Genomic DNA, 20,080 nt, shown 5'->3' on the forward strand with positions numbered 1-20,080 from the left:
ATACCTCTCTGTTTCTGAGATTCATAGATGCTCGAGTTGTCATGTGTGTCTGTGACTGTGACCCAGGGCATGGCCTGAGGCTCTTGCAGTTTCCTCTAATTTCTGCCTTGGTTCCAAAACTGGTTGGTGTGCATTTCTAGGGATTGGACCTGTGAGAGGAGGTGTTAGGATCTGTCTGAGTCACAGCCTTCATGTGAATCTGGGCTGGGTACAGCCCTATCCCTGGCCCTGGCCCTGTTTCAGTTGAGACTTCCCTAGAGAGATCCCTGTAGGAGAAGGGGCTCAAGGATTGTGGGGGTCAGTCAGGGTGACTTTGCTGGGTGTGGGGGGATGGGGGAGACTATGAGTTATCATATAGTTTCTGACTTGAAGCTGTGGCTCAAGTAACTTGCTGCTTCCCTGGCCTGCACACGAAATGACCCCACCCTTATCCAGCCCTGCTGGCGCAAGAGGCCTGGGCAGGAGCCAAGGCCTCCATTAGGACAACTTGGGGCTGCCCCAGGCTCTGGGCAGAAGGAAGTATGACACATTGCCAGAGAGCTGGTCTTCCCTCCCTTCTGCTTCCTTTGAGATAATTTCTAAATCCGTTAAGTGGGAGAGGGAGAAGGGAGCTGTGCTGATGTTGGGTTCCAAGCTTCCCTGGTTCCTAGTAGCCCAAGGTCATCCTCTTGGCTGGCCTCTCAGACACTGTTGTTGATAAGGATAGTGACAACAGTATCCCTGGTTGTATTGGGCACCTTATAGCCTGGTTTTGATCTTTGTCCCACATAGCATTTTCTAAACTTTGGGAAATTTATGCTACTTTTTCATCCTGACTTCCGTAAAACCTTTGTGCATTTCTTTTAATCACAGGTGAGAATAGGCTCACTTTCATCAGACCCTGGAACACAGCCACAGCTAGTACCTATACAGTGAGGAGTCCTCTCCAGACCTGGGGAAAGGAGCTATAGTTCAAGGCAGAAACCCTACAGGTCCCCAGTAGATGATAGGGCACCCCTTAGACCCAGGAGGTGTCCAGACAAACCCCTGAATAAATGCTGAGGAGCAGGATGCCCAAGTAGAGGATATGTCCACCTCCAACTGGACACTGATCTATCCCACTGGGAGAAAAATGCCAGTCATTTGACTGGGATGCATTCCAGGCACAGGGGCCTGGGGATGGTATGAGAGCTATGGTTTGTTCTTGTTCCTGGGGCCCAGGGCTGCTGTGAGGGAGACAGAGGGCTGTGAGCAGTGAGGTTGGAGGGATCTCCAAGGGCTGTGAGGCCAGAATGACAGAGCAGGGTCTTAGACTAGACCAAAGGTCTTAGAGCTCACACTGAGCCAGCAGGCAGCCCATATGGGACACAGTCAGACACATGCACTCCAATGTAAGCACCTCAAGTGTTAGGTTCCCTGCAGAGCCTGGCATAGTTCCTGATATTTCGTAGGCACTCAGTAAATATTTATTGAGTGAATTAATAGGTGCATGAATCCATCTGGCTGCCATGGGAGAGAAGCAGGAGGGGTCTGTCTAGAGACAGTGCCCAGGGGACAATTGAGGAGGTCATCTGCATGAGAGAGATGGGGTGGGCCAGGGCAAGGCTGTGGGATGGAGAGAAGTGAGAAGATATGAAAGGGGCTAGGGAGGTGAAAGCACCAGTAAGAAACTGACTAGGGGACTGAGACAGCAAGAGGATCACAGGCTCATCCCCTTGGCCTGGTCTTTCTGCTAGAACAGTGGCACAGCACAGCTTCCTCAAAGCCTTCCAGAGACTCTGGGGCCAAACACTGTGGATGAGGACTGCACTTACCAATGCATTGGCAAGACAACATCCACATCCATGTCATACTGGGCTCCTCTTGAGCTAACTCCTCCAAGAGGGAGATGTTGGAAGTGGAGGCAACTCCTCCACAGCCATGGCAGCATGGAGAACTGGAAAGCAATAAACTAATTTCTGCTCTTCTTAATGCACGTGCTTCACTGCAGCCTGCCAAGCCAAGCTCCCCAAGGACGGTCCCCAGGGCCTTTAGAGCAAGGTCTGACCTCGGGCCAAGCTTAGTCGGATTTGGGTTTTGTTTCCCAACAGTTGGCTTTTCAGAATGCTGACAGTTGGGCAAGACTGAACAATGTAGAGAAGAATTTCCAATAATGACGAGAACATTTGGGAAGCAGCTTCAGATCATGTGAAGGGAGAGGAGAGATTCAGTGTCTGATGGACAAGCAGTGTCTACAAAAGGTAGGAAAACCAACAGCAATGTTGTTTATAAAAGACTTCTTTGGAAAAAAGTTTGGCAGTACCTACTAAAAGTAAAATATGTATATCCTATGACCCAATAATTCCACACCATTCCAGCCTTTCTGACAGAAACGCATACATATACTCACCAAAATATAAATACAAGAATGTTCATAGTAGCTTTATTAATATTAGCCAAAAAGCAGAAACAGCTGAAATACCTATCAGCAGTAGAATGGGAAAAAATACATTGTGAGACCCAGTGGAATACTACACAGAAACAAAAAGGAGCAGACTACAACTGCATGCGCCAACCAGAAAGAACTGCACAAATACAATGTTGCACAAGAGGAGTCAAACATAAAAGAGAGCACAGTCTGTGATTCCACTTAGATGAAGTTCAAACAATGGGCAAAATGACTTTATGGTGATAGCAGTTGGAAAGGTGCCTATACTTAGCAGGGTGGATACTGACTCGGAGGGAGAGAGCTCAGGGAGCCTTTGGGGGTGCTGGAAAATGTTTCACATCTTGCTCTGGGTACTGGTTACATCAATATAAATAAAGGGATTCCCTGAACTGTATACTTAAGATTTGTGTACTTTATTGTACAATAACTCAGTAAAAAAGAAAAGTAAAATAATTTTCTAAAGGTTTTTTCCCTGCCTTCAGAAGAACCGCAGGATCTTGAAGGAAGTGCCGGCCTTTGCCTTGGGTGAGGACCACGAGGTGCGTTTGAGGGCAGAACCTAGGGAGTTTGTGCTCATCTTCCCTTGAAGTTGAGAAAAAGAAAAGGGAGAAAAGTTTTTGATTAATCATTTCTCAGGTTGAAAGAGTAGGTCTGGGCCAGAGATAACATCAGTAGCAGCAACATGAAACTGTTTCGCTGTTGTTATCTCAAACCACAGTGAAAAATAACTTGTGAAGCTGCATCTTTCCTGGCAGCCATAGCTCAGGGTCTCCTCACAGGAGGGAAATTGGTCAGTCTTTTCTGAGGGTGAGGTCTGTGCCTGACAGCCCATCTGAGGGCCCAGAAAGGGGGCTTCTGTGGCACCATGTCTGAGGATTCTATCTTTCACCTCCTGTGTGGTCCTCAGGAAGTTCACAGCCTCTCTGGGCCTTGAGACAGCCGCCAGCTGATAGTAGATGCGATGGCCCTTCTTCATGCTCAGCTCCTGTCTTGGTGGTTGGCCTTGCTCTGACCTGCTCTGCAGATGCCATCAGCATTCTGGCCTCCCTTCTCCTCAGAGGAGCAGGGCCAGTATCAGGGTGCTCTCAACAGAGCTCTAACCTAGGCCTTGGGCAGCAGGGCTCTGCATCTGTCTGGGCCTCCTTATGTCAGACTGATCTGGAATTGGGGCCTCTCTGACTCTGCCACAACCCCACTTCACAGATGAGAAAATTGAGGCCCAAGAGACTTACATACCAGATTTCTTTTTCGTGAAGCCCATGTAACAAGTTGGGAGGGCCCAGAGCAGAAGCTTCCAGATCCAGAACAACGAGCCTTGTGCATTCAGCACAAATAGCAAGCAGCTTGCTTAGAAGCCCAGATTGGCACAGTACGTGCCTATTTCGTGAAGCCCCTGCCCTCCGCTTCCAAGTATACAGACCCTGAATCCTCAAGTACAGACATGTGCAGGCACCCAGAAAGCAAGAGGCATAAGGACTCCTTCCTACTTGGGGCTGTGCGTCAGGCCAGATGTATAACCGCAATCTGTGACTCTACACAAAGAGCAGTTGTGAGGTTAATGAAGGGTGCCTGGACAGTACCTTGCAATCTCCAGGCCCAAAGTGAGAGCTTCCCTGCCTGCCAAGGAAGAGCAGACAGGCCTTTTTTGCTATCCATGCTATCTCAGAAAGAGGGTACCGGTGCTCTGGGTTTTGAGGAATGTAGTCCCCATTGTAAGCTAATCACCAGCGTCTTGGCTGAACAACCAATTTTCAGCATCAGTCAGTGCAGTGAAAGCCATTACTGAGGATCCCGTTTAGCTGGGGACACTGAGGATGCAAGCTTTCCATACACAAGGGAACCACATGATGCCCATTGACCTTAGCACTCAACGTCTCTCCTCAGATTCAGCCATGTCCACATTTGTAGCCATCACAGGGTAGAAAAAAACAAGAAGAAGACTCACCTGCCATCCCATTACCTAAATCATCATGCCAATTTCCTTCCAGGTCTTGGCCCACAGGGGTCCTCTCAGCATCAATCCCATTCTGGACCTTTCACAAGTGCCTTGCTGTGTTGCCATGTTAATAACTTCATGTCCATCATTTCATTTCATGGATTGACAGATTGGCCATTTCTGAGGTGAAGTTTCCCTCCTGTCTTTCATGTGATCTCCCTGAACGTGAATGCTAAGTCAGAGGATGTGGCTACACTATGCCCTTAATAGAGATGGCTATGTGGCTACCAATGGAGCTGTTCCAGTTCTCAAGGACTAGCATATGAGAGAGGGCTGCACTGCTACTCTAGTGCATGTCTTAGGTTCCTGATTCTAAACTTAATACTCCTGATTTCTGAAGGGGCTTGAGGCCCCCTAGGAGGCAGAAGGTGATAGAGGGTGAGGTGGTCACTGGGGAGGCCCCTGTGAAGAGAGGGAACTGTTGAGGTGTCCTAGGAGGTCTTGATGTATGGATGAGCCTGTCTTCTCAGACCACCCAGCCCTGCTCTCCCTCCTGGTCTAGAGGTGGGCCTAGCAAATCTAAGAGTGTTTCCTTAGTGCCAAAGTGGGCCTGCCCATGGTTGTCTCCCATGGAAGAATGTAATTCAGACCTGTTTCCTGGCCTCCTAGGGGGAGGAGGTGCTCAGGGCCAGTCTCAGCCAACTGGGCTTCAGGGCCATGCCTCCCATGCCCAGGAATCCAGCCCAGAGCTCTGGCCTTCCAATGTACTGCCTTTCCTTAGGCTTTGAGGCAGAAGTTCCAGTACGCGTCCAGGGAACTGTGGGCTTAGGCCTGCCTAGGTGTCCAGAGCAGTACCCACATGACTCTCCTACCTGAATCCAGCCCTCAGCAGGCTCCTCAGTACTGCTGTCCAGATCTGAGCATAATTAGAGAGAAAACTAGGGCACATGGAAAATCCAAGTGGCCCTCACTGCAAGGTCTCTTCATGGGTGACTCTCTGGTGGCCTTGGCCAGGGCTTAAGGTTGTCAGGAGGATAAGGGCAGTTACTCCGGGCCATATGGCTGCCTTCCCTCCTGTATTCTTCCTAACTTTCTTATTTCCCAGGAGAGGCGCCAGAGCCTGTCTTGTCAACCTCAGTTTCCCTAGAGTTGAGCTAGATGCTCTGAGGTCCTCTAGCTTGATAAAGACCCTGAACCTATGCTGCAGTCTGGCCTTTGGGTCTAGATTCCAGACTGCCTTTGTGGACTTTGGTTGAGAGACTGAGGTACCTTTCCAAGGTCACACAGCAAGCTAGTGGCAAGCCAAACTCGTGCAACCCTGCTGTCCTGAACATGGCAATGAGATGACAAGAATGTAAATGCAAGCCCCTAGCCCTCTACTGTGAGGTGCCTCAGGCTAAGAGGAGGCTGAAGCAATGAAGTGTCAGGTCTTCTGGCCAGCCTGTCTCAGCAACCCCATGTTGCTGTGTACCCCACAGACCCTACTGTCAGTCACAGAGGAGTGGCCTTGAGAACCCTAAGCACCTGTGTGGTTTGCTCAAGGGACAGGAGCTCAGAGCCTCTGGGGACTAGATTTTGGGATTTCTCTGGGCTGAAACCACCTTTGGTCCCTGGCCCCACATCAGCTGAGCCCAAATCACAGGGCCACCCTCCATATCCTGAGGTAATTTGGCAACTTCATTCAGTCACACTGACTGACCTTCAGGCTGAAGTGGCCCTCAAGGTGGAAAGGAGCAGGGTGTGACCTGGAAATCCTAGGGCAAGGAATGGGGGTGGGCAGGGCTGTAGTGGACCTGTGTGCTGACTGTGGACACAATCCAAAGCTTTACAGCTGAGCAAGGTCTGTCCATGGGTAGATGTTGCAGACTGTGGGCAAGCCTGGCCTGAGCCAAGTTGTGGTTGCAAATTGATACCTAATTATATTTCAAACAGGTTATTGGGGGAGAGTATAGCTCTAGTGGTAGAGTCCATTCCTAGCATGCACAAGGTCCTGGGTTCAGTCCCCAGTACCTCCTTAATTAATTAATTAATTAATTAATAAACCTAATTACCGCCCCCCCCAAAACAGTTATTTATCTTTCCTGGTTTGGGGAAGAAGCTCGTGGTCTGAGAGGTTTGGATTGTAGGAGGCTGTTGGGATTGTGAGATAACCCCAGTCACCTCTAATGAACTGTTCAAATGATCAGAATTTGGGTTAGCATTGAGACCAGGGAGTCAGAGTTGGTAGCCTAGTCTAGCAGCATTTCAGGACCTAAGGAACTGGCAGATTCCCCACAAGCAGGGCCCTGTGCTCTGAGGGTGTGAGGATGTTAATAGTCAGGGAGGCAGCTCTTATGCCAAGGAGACACTGGAGGGTGTTGAGAGGGGCTTTGCAGGTCAGGAGAGGGGCTTTAATTTGAAGTCAGATAGCTCTTTGCTAGTTTAGAAGAAGCTAGGGGGTTGGCGATGTCCCTGGGCCCTGTGGGCAGCCACCTGGTCCAGTTCCTCTGTGGTGCCCAGGCCTCGGTGAGTAGCCTGAAATCCCCCATTGCCCTGAGCCATTTACCAGGGCTGACCCTTCTGTGGCCACATTGGGTCCTCGGTTGGTAGTGATGGGGATGAATTAGACTTAGGACTCCCCAGGAACTGTAGTAGAGCCCTAAGGAAGGAGGGCCTTGGGCCCTTGGGTTGGAGGTGGATGCGTACTGAGTGAGGCTGGGCAGAGGAGTCTGGGAAAGGATCTGATTTGAGTGCTGAAGGACACAGGGAGAAGAGGGGCAGTAGTAACAAGCTGCACTGACATTGATGGAACCCCCACTGTTTGTCCACTGGCACTAGGAGGTACAACAGAGGGGCAGATGAGGTGGGATTCCCACCTGCCCTGCTGAGCTTCTCCTCCTGAGAGACCCCTGGCCCTCCAGGTCAGGAACCCTGGTTATTGAGCCATCAACCCCAGCCCCCTGCCCCTTCCAGTCTGTCAAGGCCCCAGGCGGACGAGACTCTGTCACAAGTCTTAACAGCATTTCCATACTCCAGCTTTATTGAAGCAGCAGATGCTGATGAATCAGTTACAGGAATATTTCCTCAAGCACACCTCCTGCCCCCATTACCCACCCTAAGCCTTGTCTTCTGGCCCAGGGCCAGCAAACTCTCACACTCTGGCTGTAAATTGTTCCCAAGATTCCTCCAATCCCATTTCCTACAGTTCTAACTACTGGGGCACCAGCATGTGAGATGAGGTCTCAGAGGATGTCCTTGATCATTTTACAAGATTTCCATCCTTCTATAGATATGACAACCCTCCGTAAGGCTTCCTTGAACTTTGAGAAATTACTTGTCTCAGTAGTACACTTCTTGTGTGATTCTGTTGGCTAAATAAGAAATACATATTTATGTTTTTAGCAGAAACAAAAACAACAACAACAACAACAACAACAACAACAACAACAACTCTGTTCTCCCAGCTACTAGGGTCCTGTAAACCCTCCATCCCCCAGGAGGTGACTTGAGCAGGCCCTCCCCATCTGTCTTAGGAGGGCACTGGGAGCTCTGGTGAGTGTGGAGCCCTGGGTCTGAGGACCATCCATAGCTTTGGGGAGAGAGTCAGCATGGTATAGGCAGGTCCCACAGCTGCCCAGGGCAAGGACAGGAGGATAAACAGGGTGGGAGGACATAGGAGACAAAGATCGAGGTGGGTAGAGAGAGAGGGCCACCTCAGTCATTTCCCCACAACATGTCCCCCTAAGCCATTGCCCATACCCCCATCATGGGCTCCCAGTGGAGCTCATTACCCCAGAAGGGGCCCCAAGGGCAGGGCAAGCCAGAGGCAGCTTAGACTGGCCATCCAGCCGGGGTTGGCACTGAGTGGCCATTCTCTCTCCCCAGGCTAAATCCACAACCAGCTCTGCCCTGACCTGTTCCATACTGACCCCTGTGCACAAGGGCTTTGCAGAGGACAAGACAGAAATCTCTAGAACAACCCCTGAATCCCCACTCTCCTAAGCCCCAGCCCCTGTCAGTGAGTGGACTTCTTCTGGATCAGGAAATAGTACCTAAAGTCTCACATGTGGCAAGTGCGGGCCATAAAAAGCCCTTTGTCCCGCTGGGCCTCTGGCTGTGATTGCAAGAGGAATGATGTCTCAGCTTCCCCTAAGAGCAAACAGAAACTTACTTGCAACTTTGGGCAGATTTTGGTGAGTTCATCCATGTCCTTATAAACCTTTTCTATGTGATAGTCCTCTTTATATTTCCGAAAGATTTCCTTCAGGGTGGAGATGAAGTCCTTTATAAACTCCCCATAGCAGAGCTCCTGAAACAGAGTCGGGGGCATTGAGTTGGTGGTGGTACTGGCTGACCCCAAATTCATCCATCCCTGGTTACCCTGGCCAAATGGAGCCGTAGACCCAAATTCAGGCCCTACCCTCCCACAGGAGACCTGTTGGCCCTGCAAGCTTTGCAATGGGTATCTGGTCTCTCCTCAGGCACAGGGCTGCTCTGGGACGATGATTAGAGAAAGCAGAAAATCCGAGGATCTAGCCGCTGGTGCATCTGCTGGCTGAGCTGGAGACTCTGTCTTCAAACTCTCAGCTCTCTCCCCAAATTTCTTGACCCAGCATCTTTTGTTCTTTGCCCTGGTGCCAACTGGAGTGATATCTTTCAAAAGCGGTCAGATGTGACCATGGGGTGATTGCTCCTTACCTCACTGGTGTTCTGGGGCCTTTTGAAGGAACCCTGGAAGCAGGAAAAGTTCGTCAGAAGCACAGCTTTTGTCAGAGGTCCCTGAGAGCAAAGTGATGTTTGATGAAGACCCAGACTTACGTTGTATATAATGTTGTCAGCTGTAAGTTCTTTCTGAATCTCAGCGCAGACTGCCGTGTGATTGTCCTGGAGAGATGTGCTGGCCATCTTCATTCGGGCGGAATGGCTTTCCAAGCCCCAGAGCACACAAGCCAGGAGCACATACAGGTACATGATACGGCTTGAGGGTAGCTCTAAGCTGATCTGAGCCCTGGGTTTGGTAGCATTTCTGTGGGGAGAGTTACCTATATATATGAGTCTAAGGAAATGCTAAAGCTCTTATCAGTTATCGCTGGTTTATGTGGAAGACAGAAAGGACCTACCTTATCTCTGGGCAAGATATGTTTTTCTATGACTACAGCACTCTTAGTGGATTTTTGTCTTTGCTGAAATTCAGACTTGGTCTAAGAATTTTTATTCATAATCACATCTCAGTTCATGATCTTTCTGCCTATATATGGGGCAGGTCTTTGGCCAGGACTGGCACTGTCTGCAGGTGATGGCCAGAGCAGAGAGAGCAAGTGGGGTGGAAAAAGCCAGGCAGGAGCTAAAGCGGTACCAAGCGAGCTTCCCCTGCCCCACCCATCAAGGAGAAGCCTGGCCTCACTGCCCTCTTGACACTTAGGGACATACTTACTTCCTCACAGACCCCAGGAGGGACGCAGGAGGATGGGTTCAGGAACAAGAGCTCTGGCCTTACTGGCAAAGCAAGGGGAAGAAGGAGAGCTGCTGTTTTCTCAGCCTGAAGGACATGAATTTGGGGGGAAAGCGCCACATTGCATGTGAAATTTCATGTGAAAACAAAAACCAGCTCAAAAAATGCCACACTAGAGCCATATATTAACAAATTTTGAACTTACATTCTGACTCTCAAAAGATTAAGATCACCCATTTTGGGGAAAGTTTGGTAAATATGCTGAGCTCTGACCCCTGTGGTTTGGTTTCTTTTTCCCTGAACAGCTAGTCTATCTGCTTGTTCATGCTGGGAGTGGTTGAAGCCTGGAGTGTGAGGGGCAAGGCCCAGCCACAGTTCTAGGCCTCTGAGGGGCACAGGTGTTTTGCTTGATGCTAGGACAGGCCCATTCAACAATGACCAGCCAAGCCCCAGGAATCCCCTACCTGCCCAAGAAGGACGATGCCCCTTTTCTGGAGCAAGCTTCCCCCTGGCTGGGTTACTTGGACTTCCAAGTGAACCTGGAAACCTCTCTCTGGGGTAGGAACCCTTGAGCATCCAGGGAAGCATGTTCAGATGTGCAGAACGCTACACACAGGCCTATTCTCACCACCTGTGTGCTCTGACAGCACTGCCCCTCCAACTGCCCCGACTGGCTGCAGGCCTCTGCCTCCTCCCCCAACTCCCAGCTTCCTCCTCTCCCTGCCCTGTTGAGGGAGGAGCATCTCCAGCATTTGCTTATGGTTGAAAACAAACTGTAAAACTGCACAAGTAAGAACAGATTTTTAATAATTTATTATTATGTAAAACATCTTGAAATAAATATGGAGTGTGAGCTTAAATAAATAAATAAATAAATATTAAAATACATAAATATATAAATAAATATTACTGATCCCTGCCAGTGTACGACAGCTCCCATTCCCCTACCATGGCTGTATCGGGGTCGACATGACCCAGAGCAATCTGTGGCCCCTACAGCCCTGGCCCCCACTGTGGTCCCTCCAAGGTGAAGATCCTGAGTTTTGTTTGGCTCTTTGTGGGTAGGAGGGCAGCAGTCTGTGAGGTAAGCTCCCAAGCTGACTTCTGGCTGATCTGGCCTGCTTCACTTCTGGACTGGCTCCCAGCAGTCAAAAGGGATGGTAAAAAGAAAATTTTTCAGATTCTCTTTGAAGCTTTTGAAGGTAATAATCTCGGTTTCACATGGAGTTTCCTTTAAAAAAAAAAAGAAAGAAAGAAAGAAAGAAAGAAACTTGAGTCCAGGCGTGAGTGGGTAACGTGGAAGAAGCACCAGCATGCTTTTGTGCTGCCTCTTAGAACTCAAGAGGCCAGAGGGCCTGTCTGGCGTTTACCTGCTAACTGGGTCAGGTGCACAGCTCTCCCAATGGCAGCTGGGACCAGGGGCCTGGTAAAGTGCCAGCTAGAGGCTGGTCTGCTAGGTAACTGGGCCACCATCGCCTCTTTGTCCTAGGCCAGGGCAGGGTAGCTGGGCCCGGGCCGTCTCCAGGAGCCCAGAAGGGGCAGGAATCAAAGCCACAGAGGTCACTCTTCTCCCACAGAAAAGGAATGTTTGGGGCCTTTTCCCATTCCAGGTAAGCCTCTGTCCTTGCTCCCAGGCAACCCAGGCACTCTATGAGGAGCCAGAGGAAAGTCCTTTTGGAAGGTGACACTTGGGCCCCGGAACTTCCTCTGGGCCTTAGTTAGGCAGGGCGTGAGTTTCCTTGTATTTGCCTCACCTCTGACCGCGTTAACGGTAAGGACAGCAGTGACAGGTCTAGTAGCAGCTCCCGCTAGGGAGCGCTGTAGGCTCTGGAGCTCCAGGGCTTTAACTCCTGGAGTTGAAAATGGGCTGGGCTGCTCCCTCACTGGAGGGGCTAGTCGCTGCAAACCTGCTGACACAGAAACCCTCTGGGGTCCTGAACACCCACAGCCAGAGTTCTCTCCCTGACCATCCCTCCACCCTCCTAGAATGAGACCTTCCTGCTTGGGGACCTGATGTGGCCACTCACCTCAGTCGGGGGGCAGTGCTGCTTGTAGTGGCTGGCCATCAAGGTCAAAGGGCTCTTGAGCGAAGTGAGGCTGCCCCGCAGGCCCTGCCTGTACAGCCCCAGGCGAGTCTGCAGGCATGTCGGCTCCTGTGGGAAATGTCCGTTCCTTGGTGAGCAGGTGGCTGAGTGCACTCTGGTGGGCACAGGACAACCTCCCCATCACTCCTTTCTGTTCTCATCCCCATCTCCCAAGAGTAAGGCCTGGGAGGGGCACAGGATGATTTCTGACTCATCTTAGGCCGGGTCCAGTCATACATTCTGCCCTGTCCCCCTGCTACTGCAGGCACAAGTCTGACTCCTCCTCACCACTCAGCTCAGGCCACCCACAGCTAGCACAGCCACATTCTGTTGACCTGGCATCATAAGAGGGTCCCAGCTCCCAGGAAAGGAGGCCACTGTCCTTTCACCATTCAGGAAGAAGCAGAAGGGGGACCCTCACCAAGACCTGCTGTATGAGCAAGGTTTGTTCCTGAAACCTCTCTGTGTCCCTCTGTAGCCAGCACCCTGGTTCCACAGGACTTAGTCTCAGGGCACAGTGAGTGCCCAGAGCCCACAGCCCCTGTTCATAACAAAACCCCTGCCTACCCACCTGTCCCCTGACAACCCCTATCCCTTGAATGTTAGGTCTGTTCACAGCTGCTCAGCTAATAAAGGCGCTCACGTGACTGCCACTGCGGCAAGGCCAGTGGCTTCCTGAGCAACCCTCTGGCAGCTGGCTGACTAGCAAGAAAGTAGACAACTCTGTGAGGGTCTGTCTAAAATGGAGCCAACCTCCAAGGCAGAGGCCTTTGGGAAGGTGTGTCAGACAGAAGTATCTTACCTGGGGCTCAAACATTTCAGAGACGACTTCTACTGTTTCATTCTGTAGAAAAGGAAAATGTGTTACCAAGCTGACAGGCAGGGCAAGTCCAGGCCAGCGAGGTGGCCCAGGCCTGGGCTGTGCTCCCTCCCTCACTCACCATCACAGCATCAGTATCATTACTCTCGTTCAGAAGGCTCAGGGCCTCCTTGATGGCATCCACATGCTGCCAAGGCCGGGTGACAGGGCTGGGTGGGCGGGTGGGTGCGGAGATGCTGCAGACCACAGTGCCCAGGAGAAGCAGGTTCTGCAGCCACATCCTCCAGAGGACTTTAGCCTTTCTCTCTGAGCACTGGGCTCACTGGCAAAAGAGCTCTTATATACACAGTTAGAGGAAATGATTAATGGTGACCACAAAACGCCAGGGAGGCGGGGGAACTACCTGAACTGTGGAATCTCCTGGCCCTTATCAGCTACACATGGAACGGTGAGCCTTTCCCCCAGGTGGTCAGGCTTGGGGGTTTTCATTAATGAGCCCTTCCAAGAATTGGCAGCCCACCTGCCGGCCTTCTTGAGCGTTCTCCAGCCCTCCCGGACAGTCTGGTGCGAGGCTTCCCCCTCCCTATGAGGGGCCTCTGGGCACAGCTTGGACTTCCTGGCCTGGAGTGGTCGGGGCGGGGCCTGGGAGACACTGGATCAAGCTTCTGGCCCCTCCTCCCTCCCTGGCTCCCCATCCTGCCTGTTATCCTAAGAAGCCTTTGGTCTGGCTGTGCCCACCCTGGGGCCTATTCTGATCCCAGCCTTCCCTTCTCCTCCTAGAGCCCACTGTGCTGGCCACAGTGAGAGATTTGAGTATGAGGAAGACTCTCACAGGCCTGCTCCACTGTCTACCTAGGCCAATTCCGGCCAAATGGCATAGTCCTATGACAGCTCACCTCAGCTCCCACCGAGGACCCAGAGCAGTTGGAAAGCTGTGCCCAGCTGGGGACCTCTGCCCCACAGCACCCGTGAACAGAGGGAATGACAACCGTGTACATGTCCAGCCAGCGATTCCAGAGTGTTCCTTCATGGTGAGATCTCATCTGACAGCAACAATCCTGGTTTACACAGCCATATTCAGCTCCCAAGCTGCAGAGGTGGGTTGGGGCTCTCAGCTAGGGTGGGTCAGGGTCCTGAGTTCAAACCCTGCCTCTAGCACCTTCCCTCTGAGCTGTGTGAGTCTTGTCTCGCTTCCCTCTGCAGGGCAGACTGCCTCTTTGGGGTAGGCACTGCACTCCTATCTACAGACCCTGGCAGAGACCAGGCACCAGCAGGGTCACAGCTGCATCCACAGCAGGTACAGGGGATAATGGCTTCTCAACCAAGGTCTTCCAGGCTTAACTTCCTACATGGCCTCTGCCCCAGCCCACCTCCAGCTCCTGGGGCCTCCCCTGGAACAAGAACTGCTTCTGGAAAAGCCACAGGCTCTTGAGGGACTGACAAGTGTTTGATTTTCACAATGGAGTTTGGAGAGGACAGCACGAGTTTGTGTTTACTTCCCCATGCCATGAGCTTCGTGGTCAAAGGGGTGTGGGGTCCACACATGTATGCTTCTGAGTGTCTGTGTGCCCGTGTGGTTGATGTCTGTACTCACAGGTGTGTCAGGATGGGAGGCTGTTTTATATGAAGGGCGTCTGTGTAATCAGGTGCCCCTCTAATATGGGAGAAGCTCCTCACACTGGATATGATGTTTCTGGGCCCCAGAGGCTGATTTAGCCTAGATTGATGGGGTCAGACATGGTGAGGACATTTGCTAAGCTCAGGTGGACAGCCCTTGGAAGCAGGTAAAACTCGTGGTCTGAGTACTGTGGCCCAAGCCTGAAGCCCTGGCAAGTTTCACTGCATAGTAACAAGGTTGTTGTCCTTGTAGGGAGAAGCCTGGCCTTAGTCTTCCAGACCCCTCTGGGGTCCCTTCCAGGATCTGGGCCATACCATGAGGCCAGCCCTACCCTTCTGAGCCTGGTGGAGCATTCCTAGGTGGCCAAGCAAGATGGTGGGGGTTGGGGGGAAGCGATAAGAGTGTGGCATATCCAAGCCCCAGCCCTTCCTCTACCTTTTTCATGAGACCTCTGCTTAGCCTCTTCCAGGGAGCTCTCAGGGAGCATCAGGGGTTCAGAGGCACTAGATGGATGTGCCACACAGAGTGGAGATCTGTGTGAGTGCCCTGGATTCTGGGTGGGAGGAATGGACATCACAGGCTGAGGCTAAGCTTGTGGCCAGGGAAACAGAGAAGTGGTGTGGCCTCTCTGAGATGGGAGGTCACTTTCCTTTTGGAAATGAGTCGTCACAGCTCAGACAGTTAGTCAACAAACTTTTCCAATCTGCACCCAGTCCTGTGCTGGGGAGGAGATGAATGGGACCCTCCCACTGGCCCTTTTGTCTGGCTCTGAGGCTCTCAGTCCTGTGGAGAAGAGAGATAGCTGTGGTCCCAGCTAGGATGGGGGAAATTCAGAGGAACCACCAAGGAACCACCAAGGAACCACCTCTCCCACATTGAGGGCCCTAGGAGACCAGAGACCAGCTGCCTCCCTGTGCAGGCTGAAAGGGCAAATAGAGTCAAGTGGGCAAGTCAGGTTGTGAGAGAGAGAGAGAGGGAAGGCAGGATGGAGAGAGTGTCTTGGGCATAGATAGGCAGAAGGTTTTAGGAATAGGTATGGTGAAGAGAAGTCAGTTTCCAGAGAGATTTAGGAGGTATAATCTTGGTGATGTAACGGACTCATTCATTCAGTATTTTTTGAGCATTTCCTAGGTTCCCAGCAGAGGCAGAGGATACAAGGATGAGGGGGAAACAGGTAGGGCCCTATCTTTATGGACTTTGTAGCCCCATAGGTAGAAGAGCAAGGTTAATCTATTCGCCCTCCTCCCCAGAGTATACTGTGGAGTGTAAGTAAGAAGAGTTAGAACCACTGTCCTGGTGTGTAAGGTAGGGACTCAGGGAAAGAAGGAGCAGGTCTGCAGGATCTAAGGCCCACAGGCTCAACAGTTCAGAGGCTTTGTGGGCAGAAGACAGACCTGGGAGCAATCCGTGTTCATGTGATGACTAAGGCCATGCAGTGTTTTTTGGGAAGAAGCGCTGAAGGCCAGAACATCAGTGTTTAATGGCCAGGGGCATGACAGCTGAATGAGAGACTGGCCAGGGGTCAGTGGCCCAGGAAGAGTAGGATGGGAAGAGCAGGAGCCACAGGAGAGGAGAGGTCCATGCCACAGGGTGGCTTCCAGGCATGGAAGTTGGCACCCAAAGGCCAGAAGTCCATGGATTTGGCAGTCAGGTTTGTGGGCAGCCACACGTCTTTCTTTTGGAAAGATGACATCAGGGCTGAGGCTATGACATGGGCAGGCATTCCTAGATTGCACTGCGTGGAAAGTGGCAGTGATAACATCAAGCGGGTATGCTGACTCAGGGGCGCCAAAGGGACTGTGGGAGGGTGAGGGTGGGGACCAAGATGGGCAGTGTGACTCCTCTTTAGCCCCTTTCCCTCAGGGTCAGGAGAAAATGCTCTGGAAGAGGTTTCCTCTGAGTGTCCCACCCACAGAAACGGCAGCTTATGGCCTCTCCGGGATCCTTATCACAGAGGAAGTTATTACAAGAGGAAGGAAACAGGCCTCAGAGTGCCTCGCATCCCGTGGGACCTTTGCACGAGCATCTTAGCTGATCCCACCCTCCCTGGGCCTGCCACCCCGTGGTGCAGGTCCTTGTCCTTCCTGGGGACCTGAGGCCCAGAAGACCACTGGCCCACCCAGCCTACCCAATCAGTGATAGTAGAGAAGGAATTAGAACCCATATCTGTTCCTGTTCTCCTGATGTCTTCTTCTATCTCAGGGATCAGAAAACCAGGAAATGCTGGTCACCTGGCTAGACCAGCAGAGGGATGTCCCCCTTGGGGCAGCTGTAAAGGGAGACTCCTCCACGTGTTGTCAGGGAATCTAGGGAGCCTGTTACCATCCTCAGGAAGCCCTAGGGGCCAAAGGCAGAATTTCCCCAGCAGAGCCTGGCATCCAGGCATCTCTGTGTCTCAGGCTTGGACTCTCTGCCACTGATCCCTGGGTAGCCCAAGAAATTTTCTCCTCCCTGAGCCTCAGCTCCAGCATCTGTAAAATGGATTTAATTATTATTGTGTCACAGAGGAAACTATTGTCTATCCCAGGAACCTTTGTAGGAGTATCCTCCCAGGGAGGAGACAGTGCTCAACCTATATTCTCCTCTCCTCACTCCTTTGGGAGGTTTCTGAAGTCTAAACTGGGCAAAGGACTTACTTTTACTGGAATTTTCAGGGACAGCTACCACTTGCACAGCCCCAGCGCTAGATAGCATCTTTCTGGACAGATGCAGTGAGGTAGTGAGCCCAGCCTCCACACTTACGGGGTCCTGCAGCACCCTTGGGAGATCCCAGTGTGAGGACAGCACCATGAGTTGCTCATCCTTCCCTGAGAGGGCATCCTGGTCACTCCAGGCCACACCAGACTTACGTTTGGTCTTTGTGGTTGCAGCTGCAGGTGGAGCTGTCCTGCATATCCCGGACTAGATCTCCAGAGGTTCACCTCAAGAAGTCCAGACTGGCCAGGAGAGCAGTTCTGGTCCTGTTCTCTGGGTGTCCCTTGGCGCTGGTACTGACAAATCCTGATTGGTCTGGGAGGATGTGAGGGTGGTTAGCCTCCAACCATGTGCATGTGGACTCTGCATCCACACTGCCCAGCTTCCAGGAGGCTGGAGATGTGGCTGACCTCACAGCCGCCTTCACTTAGAGCTCACATCTGGTGCTCACATTGGGTAGGGGCAAGGAGGACAAGGCCCAGACTCAGAGGCACCACATTAAGGGCACCAACCAAGATGTACACAAGGAATGGACAGCTAGGAGGGGGCGGTCATGAAATGAGAGTGAAACGAGTTAAGAGAAGGCCTTGAGTAGATCTGTTGGATGTGTGTGTTTGGGGTACGAGGTGAGTGAGGAGCCTCAGACACTTGGGGTTCTGACTAGGTGGACAGCAAGGCCATTTGCTGTGATAGTGGAGACCCAAGTCATCAGACAGGTTTGGGGAGCCATCCAGACTGGACTGGATATGGCAAGTTAGAGAGGCCAGGGGACCTTCAGAAAGACTCAGCTGTGGGCACATGGAGGTCAGGGAGAGGTCAGGGTCCAAGACATTTGGAAGTCATTGGTGAAGAGGAAGTTCCCAGCACCAGAGGGCTGCACAGAGTGAGCCAATCCTTGGGTAATGCCTGGTGATGCCAACTTTTAAGGCTGGGCCAAGAATTATGAGATGTCCTTTTTCACTTCACTCCTTGGGCCTTGGGGCTTCCTTGCTGTTTCCCAGGACCTAACAACTGTACACTCAGGCAATGACACCCATGGATGGGTACGCCAGGTCCTCTCTCTCCCCTGTGTATGTCTCCCAATTGCCCAGAGGACTCCCTACAGGGCTAGAAATGCATCCCCACCTGTGACTCTCTCCCTTAATCTCATCCCTGGCTATCAGTGTCATCAGTCACCTAGAAGGGGCCACTGCCTTTTTCTGCCTCCTTGGGAGAAAGCCAACGGGGGCTGCATGAAAAATTTAAAGTAAGACAAATCATTAGAAGACAAGCCTTTACAACTTTCCAAAGACCTGAGGGTGCCCCTCACTGCCCTCTATGTTTGGGGCTGGAGTCCAGGCCAAGGTACTGGGTGGGAGCCTAGGGTCCCCAGCCTAGCTCCCTCACCCATCCCTGTGGAGCTGTTGGAGCAGAGTCAGGGCTACAGATGCCAGCTTTCTGTGCTGGGCAGGATGGGTGGTTCTGGGACGAGCTTCTTTCAGGACTTTTCTGAAGTGCCAGGGCTCCCTTGGGCTCACCATGAGGCCCTGCTTGGGCAGGTGCATCTCTTGCTTCTAGTTCCATTCTTCAGGTCCCAGAGGGCCCTGGTCTTGAGCCTCAGTTCCCTGTTTTTCACCTCTACCTCTGGGAAGGGCCCCCTACCTCCTTCCAGCACCTCCCCCAGAGGCCCCCCAGCCCCTCACAGGGATGAGAGCACCTTCACCAGACTCAGACTGAGGATCCAGCAGTAGTTGGGGGGTGGCTCACAAAATGTCTTTGGGATGGCTGGGGGGGTCCTTGGGGATCTCTCTTTCCCACCCAAGGGCCACCAACTCATAGCTCCCACTCCCTGAACACACGCTCATTTCCCACGCTCTCAGGCCACATCCTAGCAAGTGTTGGGCCAGGCTTCCTGTGTGGCGTCCTGGGAGCACAGTAGCTGCCTCTGTGATGAATGCAGAGTTGGAGGCCAACAGGCTGGGTCACTTCCCACTGCATGACTTCAGGCTGTGATTTCCACCTCTGAACTCCAGTTGGCTTAGCTCCACAAGAAGATGAAGGCCTGCTTTGCAGGTGGTTAGAGAGCTCTGGGCTGTATGTGGAGGTGTTTTCTGTTTTGGCTGACTGGGTGTCTCCCCCTTCCCCCATCCCTCCCTGTCTCTGTCTCCCTGTTAGAAAGAGGAAGAGAGGGGAGTGATTGCTGGGGTCTGGGCAAATGTCCAGAGGTTTCTGATGGGTGTGGATTTAGGCTTCCCTGATAGGGAGCTTCCCTGTGCAGACCTTTCCCCAGCACCCCAACACTGTCCTACACCCAGCCCCAGGAGGCAAACCCTGCTAGGCAGCCTGGGTATTCGAGGTCAGCTGAGTAGGAAGTGACTCAGTCACACGGATTTTCCTGGAAAGAGCAAACTGAGAACACAAGTCCAGGGCACTGTCCTCACTGGTCCTGCCTCCTGTCCTGGGTGGGAGGAGGTGGTCCCAAGCTGCCAGGGGCCCAGGGCCCTGCCTTATAGGGACAAGCAACCATGGAGTCCTGCCCTCAGCCTGAGAAGAGCAGAATCACATTTATTAGATGCTCACTGATGCAGGGTGGTCCTGTTCAGTGTGGTTCCCCCACCCCCATTCAAGTCTCAGAGCCCTTTGGAGAGATAGCAGTGTCTCCATGGTTGATTATGGTGCTCAAGAGGGCCCCAGCCCCTTTCCCCACAGGGATCAGGACAAATGCAGTAGAAAGAGGAGGAGAAGGAGCACCTCCATCCCCACCCCGGACGTGGGCCCTGACTCCCAGGTGCTCTTACAGCTCTATGCTGGGACTGTGACCCTCGCACATGGCTGTGGCCATGGGCACAACCACGCTCCTTTTCCTCCCCACCCGAGGTCCTCCCAACATAGCACCCCTCAGAGGCTCACATCTTTGTTGTCACAGTCTACTGTCCCTGGCTGTACTCCAGCACGGCCCATGTGCCCTCCAGGGTGGGCCGAGTCAAGACTTGCCCGGTGTCTGCTGAAGGAAGTCCCAAGGCAACCGGGGTGGAGGGCGCCTGTCTGAGGAGGAGGCAAAAAGGCCTCAGACTAGGATTCTGTGGATCTAGCGGAGCAGGGAGGGCTCAC

General features: G+C 52.3%; 1 protein-coding gene across 1 annotated transcript; it reads right to left on the reverse strand.

The window, feature by feature from the left end:
- Nucleotides 1–10,572: 10,572 nt before the first annotated feature.
- CSF2 (colony stimulating factor 2) lies at nt 10,573–12,993 on the reverse strand. The gene is made up of 4 exons (XM_072950399.1): nt 12,800–12,993; nt 12,661–12,702; nt 11,802–11,927; nt 10,573–11,005 (listed from the first exon to the last, which is right to left on the reverse strand). Exons 1-4 carry the CDS (start codon nt 12,956–12,958, stop codon nt 10,898–10,900), a joined length of 435 nt encoding a protein of 144 aa, XP_072806500.1. The 5' UTR covers nt 12,959–12,993; the 3' UTR covers nt 10,573–10,897.
- Between the last annotated feature and the right edge of the window lie 7,087 nt (nt 12,994–20,080).

This window comes from Vicugna pacos, chromosome 3, assembly GCF_048564905.1.
Source record: "Vicugna pacos chromosome 3, VicPac4, whole genome shotgun sequence".
Lineage (NCBI taxonomy): Eukaryota > Metazoa > Chordata > Mammalia > Artiodactyla > Camelidae > Vicugna > Vicugna pacos.

Bases quoted from the DNA above. Each gene is read 5' to 3' on its own strand.
- CSF2 (XM_072950399.1), bottom strand. From the start codon at position 12,958: ATGTGGCTGCAGAACCTGCTTCTCCTGGGCACTGTGGTCTGCAGCATC. The intron at 11,928-12,660 runs GTAAGATACTTC...CATTTCCCACAG, and splicing joins CTGAAATGTTTGAGCCCCAG to GAGCCGACATGCCTGCAGAC. The intron at 11,006-11,801 runs GTGAGTGGCCAC...TTTTTTTTAAAG, and splicing joins AGCACTGCCCCCCGACTGAG to GAAACTCCATGTGAAACCGA.